At 39.0% G+C, this 16,161-nt stretch overlaps 1 protein-coding gene across 1 annotated transcript in view; it reads right to left on the bottom strand.

The window, feature by feature from the left end:
- ACADL (acyl-CoA dehydrogenase long chain) overlaps positions 1–16,161 on the bottom strand; it is a 52,229-nt gene that overhangs the window by 34,812 nt on the left and 1,256 nt on the right. The window contains exons 2-6 of the mRNA XM_062190989.1: positions 10,794–10,949; positions 9,107–9,244; positions 6,992–7,156; positions 4,633–4,699; positions 260–424 (exon numbers count right to left, since the gene is read on the bottom strand). Of these exons, the coding sequence (XP_062046973.1) occupies positions 260–424; positions 4,633–4,699; positions 6,992–7,156; positions 9,107–9,244; positions 10,794–10,949 (691 nt within the window). The remainder of the gene's footprint in view (positions 1–259; positions 425–4,632; positions 4,700–6,991; positions 7,157–9,106; positions 9,245–10,793; positions 10,950–16,161) is intronic.

The raw sequence follows: 16,161 nt of genomic DNA on the forward strand, positions 1-16,161 counted from the left end.
AAAATTTTAATAAATTTCATAAATAGATGGCTATTATCATGTAGTGAATTTTGTCATTTCTAAAGCAGATATTTGAAATACTCTGAGTCACTTCCATTGCTAACAGTAAGATATAGTGACATAAATGGCAAGAAATTTCATTATTTCTCAAAAGTACATTTTCAGAATTCAGCATGGGAATGTATGATTGTCCCACATGTAATTCTCTCTATGTCTCTTGATAGTAAACACACTAAATATGATTTATATTATGACTTACCTGGGCTTTTAATCCCATTTTATGTAGCTTTTGTCCCTTGATAAATCCTTTCATTCCATTTTCCACTAGAAAAAGGCTGATGCCATGGGCAGGGGAGCGAGCTTCACGATTTGTCACTGTGACTACAATCACAACATCACTTAGCCACCCGTTAGTGATGAATGTCTGCGGAAGTCCAAGCACACTAATGTTTCACAACAATTCAAGAGGATGGGCAGGTTTTTAGTAGAGAAATACTACTCAAGAAGACTAAAACAAACAAGATGTGCTTTCCTCTTTCTGTCCTATTAAGAGTACCATCAGGGTTGATAATTTACAAAGGTTATTAAAAAGGAGGGAAAAATTAGCCAATACATCAAACATTACAAATCTTAATAATAGTGAAGATATTATGTTCTTTGAAAAATACCAAGTTGTTTATTAAATGCTAAGTTGTATTTTAGAAGGAAACCAAATATAAGAAAAGGGGATCTGCTCTAAATATTGCTATATTATTAAAGCATTTGTACTCTCAGATTTAATAGTTTTGGAAATGGCCTAGTTTTTTTTTTATTTTTTATTTTTATTAAACTTTTATTTAATGAATATAAATTTCCAAAGTATAGCTCATGGGTTACAATGGCTTCCCCCCTCCCATAGCTTCCCTCCCGCCCGCAACCCTCCCCCCTCCCGCTCCCTCTCCCCTTCCATTCATGTAAAGATTCATTTTCAATTCTCTTTGTATACAGAAGATCAGTTTAGTATATATTAGGTAAAGATTTCAACATTTTGCCCATATAGCAACATCAAGTGAAAAAACTACCATTGGATTACTAATTATAGCATTAAATAGCAATGTACAGCACATTAAAGACAGAGATCCTACATAATTTTTTTTTCAAATTAATTAATTTTCTATGCCAGGAAATGGCCTAGTTTATCAATGAAAAAAAGCTAGTGTAACTTTCAAGTATGAATAATAATATATAAAAAAAAAAAAAAAAAACAGTGACTATCTCCTGATAGGATTCAGGATACATACTAAACCCTTACAGTGGGATAGAAACCACTTAAATTGGCACTACCTTAGCCTCTCCTGCCTCATCTCTTGTCCCACTTTCCCCTCCCTTTCTCCATCCTCAGGCCACCTCTCCTGAATTACTTGCTGTCCCACACATTCCAAGGTCTTCCTGAGTTAAGGGTCTTTGAAAATCATGTTTCTTCTATTTAGGAAGCCCTTTCCCAACTCTGCTACAATGAATCCTACTAATCCTAGGTCAAGTTCAAATACCACATCTTCCAAAAAGTCTTCTCAAACCCTCCAAGTTTGATTGAATGCTCCTACTGCACCTGGAAGTTTACCATCACCTTGTAATTCATAGGCTGTATTCAGATCAAATAGTGGGAGTATAAAATGATGATTACTCTCGTGATCTAGCACCCTTGACCTTTATAAAATTTGCACAATAAAACTTACAACACTGATACATAAAAATACAGGTGTGTATACTTACTGGTAGGGATGCATTCTTAGATACGTGTCATTAGGCAATCATCTAACTGTGCATATACCCTAAGAATGTATTTACTCAAACCCAGATGGCATAGCCTATTACATACCTACTCTATACAGTATAATTTACTGATCTTAAGCCACAAACCTGTACAGCATACTACTGTACTGAATACTGCAGGCAATTCTAACATAGTGGTTAGGATTTTGTGCACCTAAACAAAGAAAAGTACACAAGATAAAAATAGCATACCTGTAAAGGGCACTAACCATGGAAGGAGCCTGCAGGACAGGAAGTTGCTCTGGATTAGTGGGTGAAAGGTGAGTTATGTGAAATGTAGGCGGAGAGCATTACTACATACCACTGTGCACTGTGCAAACACCAGACACCTAGGATGTACTGAATTCATTAAAAAAACTTAATGATATCTTAACCCTAGCTCAATGTAACCTTTTTACTTTATACTTTTAAATTTTTTTAACTTTTTGATTATTATAGTAACCTTAAGCCTAAAACACAAACCCATTGTCCAGCTGAACAAAAATTATTTTCCTTTCTTGTATCCTGATTCTACAAGATTTTTTCCTATTTTTAATTTTTTAAAACTATTTTGTTAAACACTAAGACACACACACATCAGGCTGGACTATACGGGGTCAGCATCATCAGTGTCACTGTCTTCCTCCTCCACAAACTGTCCCACTGGAAGGTCTTCAGGGTATGTATGGGCATGGAGCTGTCATCTCCTCTGAAAACAATGCTTTCTTCTGAACATCTCCTAAAGGACTAGCCTGAGGCTCTTTTAAAGTTAACTATTGGCTAGCACTGTGGCGTAGCGGGTAAGGCCCGCCACCTGCAATGCTGGCATCCCATATGGTCCCTGGTTCAAGTCCTAGTTGCCCCACTTCTGATGCAGCTCTCTGCTGTGGCCTGGGAAATCAGTAGAACACGGCCCAAGTCCTTGGACCCCTGCAGCCATGTGGGAAACCCAGAAGAAACTCCTGGCTTCTGGCTCCTGGCTCGGGATCGGCGCAGCTCTGGCTGCTGCAGCCAACTGGGGAGTGAACCAGAGGATGGAGGACCTCTCACTGTCTCTCCTCTCTCTGTGTTAACTCTGACTTTCAAATAGGTAAATAAATCTTAAAAAAAAAGTTAACTTTACTTTAAAATTTTTTTTAAAAATTTATTTACTTGAAAGTTAAAAAAATTTTTAAAAGTCAACTTTAAAATTTTTTTTTTTAATTTACTTATCTATTTGAAAGTCAGAGTTACACAGAGAGAGGAGAGGCAGAGAGGGAGAGAGGTCTTCCATCCGCTGGCTCACTCCCCAGTTGGCCACACCGGCCGGAGCTGCACTGATCCAGAGCCAGGAGCCAGGAGCTTCCTCCAGGTCTCCCATGCTGGTGCAGGGGCCGAAGGACTGGGGCCATCTTCTACTGCTTTCCCAGGCCACAGCAGAGAGCTGGATTAGAAGTGGAACAGCAGGAACTTGAACCGGTGCCCATATGGGATGCTGGCACTGCAGCCGGAGGCTTTACCTACTACACCACAGCATCAGTCCCAACCATCTTATTTTGAATGATGATAAAAGTATAGTAAATACATAAACTAGTAATGTCACTTAATACTATTAAGTATTGCATGCTATATTTAATTTTAAGTGCTATACTTTTGTATGACTGGAAGCACAGGTTAGTTTATAACAGCATCAGCACAAATTTGTGAGTAATGCCTTATACTATGCAATTATGACTATGACATCACTAAATAACAGGAAACTCTCAGTACCATTATAATCTTTTGGGTCCATGGTTGTCTGATGCATTACTATAATGGGGAACAGCCAAACAAGGTTGCTGTTTACTACATGACAGCAAATCAAAGTGGTGGTGATACTGTGGTTATAGGTGACACAGTAATAAAAGACCCTCAAAATCCCTCCCTACTAGGAACCTATAACCATTTCCTACATACATGTCCGTTATCAGTGCTTAGAATAGTTTTTGGCATATAGGAGGGCTTCAACAATTTTGTGAAAATATTTTTTAAAGATTTATTTATTTGAAAGTCAGAATTACAGAAAGAGAGGGAGAGACAAAGATAAATAGAAGCCTCTGCTAACTTAGGAGTGCTTAGCAATTTTTGAAATGACAGTGTCATGAAATTCATGCTTGTGATTTTGTAAATACAAAGGTATTAGCCCAAAACAAATTATAAAATTAAAACAAAATTCAGTCCTTCAACATATCTTATAAAATATTTTCAGAAAGATTTTCTTACAATAGCATAGAAAATAAACATCTTTCTTTCATTAACACTAATTCAACAACACATATTTATGGAGTATATACTAGACATTTTAGGCAGATAATATCATTTGCTGCAATGATATTAGATCCTAAGGGAGATGTCTGCTCCCAAGCATATTTGTAAATTTTTTGGAGGGGATGAATAATTCGCAGATGGACTGAAGGCTCTTGAATTCTATTACTGAGATCATTCTTTCTAAGGAACTTTAAAACTCTTCTTGATATTTATGAGAAAAATTTTCCACACTCTTTCATCAACATAAAGTTTTAACTACTTGTTTGTCCCTATTCGAACAATTTAAGTCTCAACTTCCACTCTTCTGTAAGATAAGGGCTGTTTGGATGCTAAAACAATCTTTGCCATACTGGTGAGGGGGCATGCAAAATGGGACATCGAAGAAGCTACCACAGATGTTAGTCGTATAAATACAAATATAAATCTCTTATTGTCTCCAAAACAAACCAATTCTTATGTGAGTCCCTAGATCTAACAGAATCCACAATTAGTGGTATCTGAGACATTGTCACCATGGCATGACTCTGGAGAGAACTACAGAAGTTGTTTACACACCTTGCTTCCATTGAGAATCCAATCACTTCCATCTTTTTTGGCATTTGTTCTGACTCCTTGTAAGTCACTGTAGTTGAAAGAAAAGATGAAAAATCCACCAGTTAGTAAAAACTAAATTATCTAAGTGCTGTTACGTAACATATACAATCTGATGATTCAAACTTATTGTACTAGTATAAAAATTCTATTAGGAATATTCACACAATTGTTCACAACCTTGACTATTGTATTACAGGCTAAGACACTTACACAAATGAATATATGATTAACATTACATAGACTAGCTAGATTTTACAGAGTCCAAGAAAGCTCAACTAACATTCAAGCCTCTAAATCACATTCAGATGACATTTCAAGACTCACTATATCACTGAGATTACAGGTCAGCAGGTACTTATCTGCCTTTTTTTTTTTTTTTTTAAGATTTATATATTCATTTCAAAGACAGAGTGACAGAGAGTGAGAGGGAGAGACAGAGAGAGATCTATCTGTTCATTCACTTGCCAAATAGTTGCAATGTCTGGGGCTGGATCAGGCTGAAACCAGAACTCCATCCAGGGCTTTCACATGGGTGATGGGGCTCAAGCACTTGGGCCATCCTTCGCTCCTTTCCCAGATACATTAGCAGGGAAGCACAATAACAGGGACTTGAAACAGCACTCTGATATGGAATCACAAACAGTGGCTTACCCTGCTGTGCCACAATGCCAGCTCCCTAATTATCTGCTTTTATATTCTCAATTCCTTCTCTTGTCTCTGTTCATTAAAAGTTGAGCTATTTAAAAGCCTATGTCTAGTGGAGGATGGCCCAAATGCTTGGGCGCCTGCAAACGTGGGAGACCAGGAGAAGCACCTGGCTCCTGGCTTCGGATTGGCGCAGCACGCCAGTTGTAGTGGCTATTTGGGGGGTGAGCCAACGGAAGGAAGACCTTTTTCTCTGTCTCTCTCACTGTCTAACTCTGTTAAATTAAAAAAAAAAAAAAAAAAAAAAAAAGCCTAGGTCTCAAATGCCATTTCCTCTAAAAACCTATGCTGAGTAGAATAATTTTCTAAATATAAGCAAATGTTCATAATTAAAATATTAAAAATATATCTCAATTTCACTGATATAGACAGTGAGACTCAGATTTTACCCAAGACCACATGGTTGGTGTCAGGGCACCCTAGCGTCAATGCAATCAATTTGCTATAGGAATTTGGTTACAATACTCTATTGCTTTTCTGTTTTCTACAGAGGGATGCTATTGTCTCTGTAACAAATATCAGAGTAAAATGCAAATACCAATACGAAAGCATCTATAAAATGCTAAGCTATCATACAAATACACATAATAATACATAATGAAACCTTGTATCTATACAAGGGGAAATAGCCAGTGTATGAATGTACAGCCAGACCAAATTTATGCAGAAAAAATAAATTCGTAGAGGTTGGTGACCAACTGCCTGTGTGCGTATTGACTGATGGAACACGTGGCAGAAGGTACCAACCCCCAGGGGCCAAGCCTTTTTAAGGAGGGCTAGGGATGGGGTTGGGGGTTGGGGGCTGAAGGCGGAGGGGAATTCCTGGAATTAGGCGGGGCCTTGGGAACCCAGAAAAGAATGCAGGGTGGGGTATGGAAGCAAGAGGGTGTGAGACCTAATTGAGAGTCAAGGGCAGGGAATACATTCCAATGTTTATCTATCTTTTGGGCAATGAGCAAGAATGGCTGAGGCGTATGTCCTTGTTCCATCACATATTATATGCTTTATTTGCTTATAACCTATACACATTATTCATATACTTCAAATCATCTTTAGATTACTTACACTACATGACAAAACGTGAGGGTTGTGTAAATACTAGCTGTATTGTTTGGGAAATGCTGACAAAAAAAAAAAACTGTGCATGTTCAGTATGGAAGCAATTTTTCTCTCCCTCAAATATTTTCTTTTATAAGATTTATTTTATTTATTTGAAAGGAAGAGTTACAGAGAGGCAGAGGCAAGGAGACAGAGAGAAAGGTCTTCCATTCTCTGGTTCACTCACCAGATGCTTACAACAGTCAGAGCTGCGCTGATCCAAAGCCAGGAGCCAGGAGATTCCTCCCATTCTCCTGCGCGGGTGCTGGGGCCCAAAGGCTGCTTTCCCAGGCCATAGCAGAGAGCTGGATTGGAAGTGGAGCAGCCAGGACTCAAGCTGGCGCACATACGGGAGCTGCAGATCGGGTAACCCGCCACTGCGCCTCAGCTAGCACCTCAAATATTTTTAATCTGCAGACTGAATCTGCAGATAAGAGAAGACTGACTCTACTGAAGAAATGTTTGCTCTTAAGTCCCAGCTTCTAAGAATTGAAAACAAGGTCATCAGCTCACTTACCTTCCAGCCCCAGGCTCTGTCATTGCTATGGCACCAATACATTTGCCTGCAGTCATCTGGGGGATGAAGCGCTTAATCTGTTCTTCTGTGCCATAGTTTGCAATATAGGGCATGACGATATCTGAATGAAGACTAAAACCTGGGCCTGTACAATTTGAATATGCTCTTAGAAAAACAAAGAGAAAACAGTTACTTTGTTGCGCTTTAAGTTTCCTTGATTTTAGTTAAAAATAATTATTGAGAAAAATATTAACCCAATAAGGCCCAAGTTTTCAATTCTGTGAATATTTCAACAAAATTGACACTGCTGCAAATTTACCATAGGTGATATATTTATGGCTTAAGTTTATTATATTGTATGGTAATAGCCTGACTTCTCAAAAACTTGTAACTTTCTTGAATGTTATCTGTTTTCACTTGTCTTCTTTTTTTATTATTATTTTTTATTTTTTTGACAGAGTTAGACAGTGAGAGAGGGAGACAGAGAGAAAGGTCTTCCTTCCATTGGTTCACCCCCCAAATGGCTGCCATGGCTGATGCGCTGCGCCAATCCAAAGCCAGGAGCCAGGTGCCTCTTCCTGGTCTCCCAGGCAGGTGCAGCGCCCAAGCACCTGGGCCAACCTCCACTGTGCTCCCAGGCCACAGCAGAGAGCTGGATTGAAAGAGGAGCAACCGGGACAGAATCTGGCACCCCAACAGGGATTAAAACCCGGGGTGCCGGCGCCACAGGTGGAGGATTAGCCCAGTGAGCTGTGGTGCCAGCCTGTTTTCACTTATCTTCTGATTGCTGGTTCTAACATAATCACAGTTACTCTAATAGTTCAATGAATAACTTATTTAATGAATTTAAAATATTAATCACCTATAAAACACAACACTATAGTTATGATGGCAAATTACCTTTGTCATAAATACATTTTCTAACATAGACATCATCGTGGTATAAATTTTTTATTTTTCTGTTTTCTTTTTAAATTATGACATAAAAAAATCCTTTGTTTATATACTTCCAAAAGTATGATTTTTTAATTTAATTTATTCATTTGAAAGGGAGAAAGATAGAGTGATTTCCCATCTACTGGTTCAATTTCAAATGCCCCCAACACCTAGGGCTGGCCCAGGCCAAAGCCAGGAGCTTATGGCAGGCAGCCAAAAGCTTGAGTCATCACCTGCTACCCACCCTGGTATATGTTAGCAGGAAGCTGGACTTGAGATTTGAGCTGAGATTCAAACCTAGGCACTCAATAAGGGAGGCTGGTTCAAGTGGCATATTAACTGCCACACCAATCATCCACTCCATACATTATAATCTTAAATAGCTACAAGGTAGTACAAATGGTTTATGCACCATGATTTACTTATTTATTCTTCTACTACTGGATATTTACATGACAATGGTTTCTGAAGAAATATTCTATTTTTCCTATTATTTCCTTAAGATAAATTCCCCAAAGTGACATCCTAGGTTAAAGATCAGGAATATTTCAATTTGTTCACACACACACACATACACACACACATATGTATCTTTTTAATCCCCAAAATGTTTATTCTAATTTATAATGCCAGCAATAGAGATGAATATAGCACTTTCACTATGATTTTGTTAGCACTTGCCATTACAAGTTTTCATTTTCACTGATTTTTTTAGATACTCCAAATGATACCCAAGGTCAATTTGTTTTGCAGTTGGTTGCTAGTAATAGAATCTTTTTCATTAAAAAATACTTGAAGTATTTTTGATAAATTATTTCTTCAAATCTTTTACCCATTTTTTTATCTGAAATGTTTATTCTTACAAACTTTTAGTGTATTTGATGGAAAAACGTTTCTCCTCTGGTGTTATTTCAAATATCTTTTTGAAAGGGAACAAAAAATATACATTGATCAGAAATAAAACTACCTCTCTGACGTTTTAATAGTATGTATTTCAGCAACTTAAAAGGGGGACTTTCTTCCCACTCTTAAAAAATATGTCATAGTATATGGTATACTGTTTACATTTTGTACTGAATTTTCAATTTTCCAAGATTAGAAAGCATTTTTTAATCATCTCAGTAACGTAGGCCATGAATTTACCAAACAAGACCGAGTTTCAAAGGTCTCCATACTTACTGTTCCTCCCAAACAATGGCTGATGAGAACAAGTCCCCCCCAATACCACCATGATGCTCTGCAATATTGACACCGAGCAGTCCTTGTTTTCCAGCTTTCTCCCAAAGCTCCCTACTCACTTCTCCAGCCGTCTCCCACCTGCAAATAACAAATACTTTAAAATTAGACAACTTTAAATTATTGAAATGGTTACCACTTTAAATTTGTGCACGACTGTGTAGAAATGGATCCTTAACTTAAGGTAATTTCTGACATTGGTCATACTCTTCTGTTTGCCTGACTTTCTTCATTTCTCCTCTTCATTTTTCTCTTCTTTACTTTCTCCTATTTGTCACTTTCTCTCCCATCCCTTGTCTGTTACCTGGAACTGAAAATTATACCTACTGATTCTCAGGGTATAGCTTCCCTCAGTTGGTGTTCTTAGGTTGCATGCTTAGCTGTGCTGTGTAGTTATTGGAATCTGCCCAACTTCTTTGGTAAAGGCAGTTCTCTGCTTGTTTCCTTAAAGTGCTGTTATGGGAGGAGCAAATCAGAGGTGACATGAGCAGGCAACCTCATTATAGTTAATTAGGAACAGAAAAAACCACGGCAACTCGCAGCATGGTGCTTCCAATGAATTTCAGAAAACATGAGATACTTGGGTAAGGCTTTGCAAACTTAGCTTTTCTTCCTTGTAGATGACCATCCATGTCATAAAGAGCAAACAACTAGGTTTTGACAAGCAAATCTGAGCATTTGTGTGTCTGTGTTTCTTCTAAGTGGTAAATGGTAAGATACAAGGTATCTGAAGATACTAAGTGAAGGTAGATACAGACAAAACATTTTAAAAGAAAGAAGCATCATCAAGTGTGTTTTGATATAGTTATTACCTGAAGAAGCTTTAGAAATATTATTTTATGATTGGTCACAAATCAACTTTTTTTATTTTTTAACTTCAAGCACTTCTCAACAATTTTTCTGTAAGAAAATATAAATGCAGTGGCAGGATACACAAAAAAGATTCTCCTATGACAAAATACATGGTATTTCTCTTGTCTTTAAGAACTGAATTGCTTTTTGCCACACTATTCAGAACTTCTGAGTGTAGCTAATTTTGGTCATTTTTTTTTATCAAAAAATACTAATAAAAACATAATAGAAGCTGTATTTAAAAACATTTTAAAATCATTCTAATTGGAGTAAAGTATTGGCATTGAGTGCATTCTGGAGATATAGCAAAATTCTATTTTAGTAGAAATGATGGTTGTTTGGTCAACAAGGTAATCAGCAATTAATTCGCTAATGAAATACCTAGTAGTAAAAATACTCAGAGGTGGCCAATTGCTTACCAAGACTTCCCATTATGCTAGCCTTTAAGCTTTTTCATATTTTAACGCATTACCAAAGCAGAAAAAGAAAGAATATGAAGTTGACTAGTATTTTATTGCTACTTTTCAAAAATACTATTCTTGGATTAAGTTGCAGATTCTCAATTTTCCCACGATTGAATTGTACATTTCAAAACTCATTTAAAAATCTATGAACTAACTGAGGAATCTTCAGATCGGTAAGTATCATGCCAAAGAGTAATAAAATGCTTATACAACACTGAACACAGTGTTTTTCCAGTACAACACATAGCATTCTAAGCAGGGCTCCTTTTTGTCCTCCTAGTGTACATTACAATAGAGGAAAATGTGCCACTTACTCAGAGTGATGAGGAACCACTTCTTCTTGAAAAAATTTCCTTACACTTTCTCGGAAAATGTCATGATCTGAAGAAAAGATTCTTCTAATTCCTATGTCTGTCATTTTTTTAGCAGAATGAGTTTCCAGACGTTCTTCTGCTCCAGAATGAGAGCATCTTAAAGAAGTATGCATTAAAGAAAAGTAAGTGAATTATTCTTCATATTCAAATCAATGCCACTAAGCATCATGGAACCTTGACTTCTTTCCCGGAGACATAATTTGTTACTTTTTAAAGATTATTGGACAGGCGTTTAGCACAGTGGTTAAGATGCCGCTTGAGTGGGGCTGGCGCTGTGCCGACATCCCCTATGAGCGCCAGTTCGGGTCCCGGCTGCTCCTCTTCCAATCCAGCTCCCCTGCTAATGGCCTGGGAAAGCAGAAGATGACCCAAGTGCTTGGGTTCCTGCACCCACATGGGAGACCTGGGAGAAGCTCCTGGCTCCTGGCCCAGATCCAGCTGTTGCAGCCATCTGGGGAGTGAACCAGCAAATCAAAGAGCTCTCTTTCTCTCTCTCTGTAGCTCTGCCTTTCAAATAAATAAATAAACAAAGGCATCTTTGGGCGGGCGCCGTGGTTCACTTGGTTAATCCTCCACCTGCAGTGCCAGCATCCCATATGGGCGCCGGGTTCTAGTCCCGGTTGTTCCTCTTCTAGTCCAGCTCTCTGCTGTGGCCCAGGAGGGCAGCAGAGGAGTAGAGGCCCAAGTGTTTGGGCTCCTGCACTCACATGGGAGACCAGGAAGAAGCAGCTGGCTCTTGGCTTTGGATCGGCGCAGCGCCGGCCATAGCGGCCATTTGGAGAGTGAACCAACAGAAGGAAGACCTGCGTCTCCTCTCTGTCTCTCAGCACTGGCCATAGCGGCCATTTGGAGAGTGAACCAACAGAAGGAAGACCTGCGTCTCCTCTCTGTCTCTTAGCGCCGGCCATAACGGCCATTTGGAGACTGAACCAACAGAAGGAAGACCTTCGTCTCCTCTCTGTCTCTCTCACTGTCTATAACTCTACCTGTCAAATAAAAAAAAAATTTAAAAAAAGATTATTTGTCTGAAAGTCAGAGTTACAGAGAGAGAGAGAGCAAGAGAGATCGTCCATCCACTGGTTCACTCCCAAGATGACCACAACGACCAGGGTTGGGCCAGGACGAAGCCAGAAGCTTTATCTGGCTCTCTCACGTGGGCGGCAGGTATCCAAACACTTGGGCCATCATCTGCTGGTTTTCTCAAGCCATTAGTAGGGAACTGGATTGGAAGTGGAATATTTGGCACAAAAACCTACACCCATATGGGATACTGGCAACACAGGCAGCAGCTTTACCCACTATATGACAAAACAAGCCTCCGGAAATATACTTTAGCAGCAAGTAGTATATGAAATATATGACAAACCTCAGTTCAAATTTAAGCATCATCACTTCTGATAGGATCTCCTTACCTAGCTAGAATGAAGTACTTTGTCATTATTCAACTGAGTTTCCACCACCTAATCTATAAAGAAGCTTAATACTCAGAACTAACAGATCTGCATTGAGGTGAAATACTGTGCTGTCATATAGCACATGGATTAACTTATGTACAATACTACAATATAACAGTACTCCTAGTTTTCTTGTTCTGTACAATATTTAATGTAAACCCTCCAAAATTAGTACTTTGTCCAGAATCATACAATCCCAAATGATACATGTACAAGACGTAAACTGTGTTCATTTTACTGCCACATTCCAAAACCAATCTAAATGTAAATCAAAATGCCTATTCTCTGCATTTGTATGGAATTATTCAGTGTGTTCAGAACTCACCTATGGTCTGCTTTCCCACCCTCAAAGCCTTATGCTGATGATTCTTGATTAAGGGTGGAAATTGATCTAAGGATGGCATCCAAAAGTCATTAGGTCATTGAGGACTTGTCCTTGGCAGATAGTTCTCCTAAGTGCTGGTTACAAAATCTAAGCCTGCTTCCTGGCTCACCCCGTGCTCCTCTGTACACACTGTACCACTGTCAACCTTCACTAGATGCCAGATTCAAGGGGCCTCCAGATCTTGAACTGGAAACTTCCAATATGTAAGACAAAATAATTCTTTTCCTTTCCAAACAGCTCCTTTCAGGCATTCTGCTTAAAGTGAAGAAAAGGTGACTAACACACCCTTTCCCAGCCCTTCACTCACACACATCAAGCTTAACCTAGGAGTAGTTAGTTAATAGTTCTTTTAGCTCGATGGTCTTTAGATTTAGTTTTCCCTGAGATACACCTGAAAGGAATTTTTAAAAAATCTGTGCACTAGATTTACAGTATCAAGCTCACATATAAAACTTTATCATATATTCAAATAATGCCAAAAGATATTTTCCTAATTTACATTAAACTCTGATTTGGGTTTCTCTTTTCTTTAGTTGGTTCCTGTTTTTTTTCTTATCGCTCTCCAGAAAAGAACTATTTCATATAATTAATCAGAGTGACTTCAAAGCTTTTTCCCCCAGTTTTTAACTAAACATTGCAACATATTTCTAAGGTGTTCCTAATTATAGTTTCTCAAGGTTACAATATGTCCATTTACTATACTATTAATCAGTCTTGTTGGCATTTAGGTAGGTAGCTTTAACCATTTTCTCCCTCAAACTCTGTTCTAGTTTGATTTATGTAACTTTGTTTAATCTATGGACTGAATTATGTCACCCACATATTGAAACCCTATCCCAAAATGTGACTGAATTTGAAGACAGAGTTTTCTGGAGGTAATTAAGGTCCAATGCACTCAGAAGGATGGAGTCTTAATCTGATAGGATTGGTGGCTTTATAAGAAAAAGATTTCTCTCTCTCTCCTTCATGCAGGCATGAAGGAAAGGCCATCTGAGGACACAGTGAGAAGGTGGCAGTCTGGAAGTCAGGAAGAGAGACCTCACCAGGAAACAAATCATCTGGCCACTTGATCTTTGAACTTCCCAAGCTCTAGAACTGTGAGAAATCAATTTGTATTAAGTCACCCAGTCTATGGTTTTTTGTTGTTGTTGTTGTTGTTTTTTGACAGGCAGAGTTAGACAGTGAGAGAGAGACAGAGGGAAATGTCTTCCTTCTGTTGGTTCACCTCCTAAATGGCCACTATGGCTGGTGCACTGCGCCAATCCAAAGCCAGGAGCCAGGTGCTTCCTCCTGGTCTCCCATGCGAGTGCAGGGCCCCATGACCTAGGCCATCCTCTACTGCCTTCCCGGGCCAAAGTAGAGAGATGGACTGGGAGAGGAGCAACCGGGACAGAACTGGCGCCCCAACTGGGATTAGAACCTGGAGTGCCAGTGCCGCAGGTGGAGTATTAGCCTAGTGAGCCGCAGCGCCAGCATAGTCTATGGTTTTTTTTTTTTTTTACTATAGCAGCCAAATGTAACACACAGAATATCCCTTTAGTGCCATGCCGCTCCTGTTATCTTTTATATGCAACTTTTAGTTGAGTTTTAGTTGTTAAAACAATCTGATGGGTGGGTATTTGGCCTAGCGGTTAGGTGGCCAGTTTGGGGCACCTGCATTCCATACAGGAGTACCTGTATTTGAATCCCAGGTTCACTTATGATTCCAACTTTCAGTTTCCTGCTAATGAGCACCCTGGGAAGCATCAGGTGATGGTTCAAGTAACTGGGTCCTTGCCACCAACAAGGGAGGCTTGGATTGGGCTGGCAGCCCCCAGCTTCGACCTCGTCCAGCCTCAGCCTTGCATGCATTTGGTGAGTGAACCAGCAGATAGGAGCTCTCTCTCTATGCCTCTCAAATAAATTTAAAAAAAAATTTTAAACTAATCTGAGATGTCTTTTATGTTGTAACCTTTAGCTGTAGCCAATTAGTACTACATATTTTATGCTTGGTCTGCCATTTGCCTTCATACATTTTTCTGGTTACTAATCAGTCATCCAACTAATTGTTTGTATGGCTTATTCATTCACTTAGTCAACATGTACTTAATGGGTGCCTATTCCAGGTCAGGCACTGTTTTTAAACTTGGGCTACAGCTGTCAAGAAAACAAAGATCCTGGTCTTTGTGCTTAAGCTCTAGCAAGAAGAGACCAAGGGGGTCCTATAGGCCACTGTCCTGGTGAATCAAATAAATTACAATTTACTTTATCCCTACAATTGAAATGATTGGTTCCAATTTCTTGCTAATCAAAACAAAACTCTAACGCATATATATCCAAATAGTTTTTCCATTCTTGGCACTTGTTCTCGAGGAAAAAATATGCTCAGACTAGGAAACTGGGGCTCTAGGACACTGAATCATTTGTCAACATTTATGGTAGATAACATCCACAGTTTACATTTAAACCTGCCTGTATCTTAGTATTTTATCTCCCATATTACATGAAGGAAATTTGTAGACTACTGCTAAGTAAAATATACTCAGACACAGAAAAGCAAAAGAAATGCCTAAAGAATAAAGGTTTTCAGGTTATTCAAAAGTGATCATAATAGGAGACAAAGTTAAGGCATAATGGATAAAGCAACCACCTGCGACACTGGCATCCCATTGAGCACAGGTTCAAGTCCTGGGTGCTGCATTTCTCAGCTCTCTGCTAATAGCCTGGGAAAAGCGATGGAGATGGTCCAGGTACTTGGGTCCCTGTTACCAACATGGGAGACCTGGATGAAGCTCCTAACTCCTGGCTTCTCATTCCTGGCTGTTGCGGCCATTTGGGGAGTGAATCAGAGGATGGAGGATCTCTCCCTCTCTCTCTGTAACTCTAACTTTCAAATAAATATTTAAAGTGATCAAAATACAGAGAGAAGAGAATCAAAACACAAATTTGTTGAAGTACCTTTCTCTAAAGACCAAGAAACTTGTACTGAATAATCTACTTTTGATCTTAAAGGCTAGGAACTAATTATTTTGAAGGCTCATTTGCATTTTAAAAAGGAAACAATCTCCAGGAGCACACCCCTCCACATCTGAGAGCTGGCAGTAAATACAGCATCTCAGGCCTCAGAGCAGAGTCAGAATCCCTATTTTAAAGCCCCCCCCCCCCCCTTGGAAGCCCCTCTCCATGCTGCTCTGGCTGGAGGGCTTTGACTCCAGTAATTTTAAATTAAAAAAAAAAAAATCCCCAAGCGATTTAATACACATACTAAAGCTTCAAAATGTTACTTCAAAATGTTATAGGTAAAACTATAGTCCCTGGCCCACTGAGGGGTCCCTTCGGTCTTCCCTTTTCCAGATTTATGTTCGGAGGGTACAATTTCTACCTATACTTCAAACAAAATATCTTACAGCAACACAATACAGAAGCAATTAGAAAACTATTTTCAAGGAGGTAAAGCAATGACACTCTTCTTGGTTTTTCGTTTCCTTAG

The sequence above is a fragment of the Lepus europaeus genome, chromosome 1, assembly GCF_033115175.1.
Source record: "Lepus europaeus isolate LE1 chromosome 1, mLepTim1.pri, whole genome shotgun sequence".
Classification (NCBI taxonomy): domain Eukaryota; kingdom Metazoa; phylum Chordata; class Mammalia; order Lagomorpha; family Leporidae; genus Lepus; species Lepus europaeus.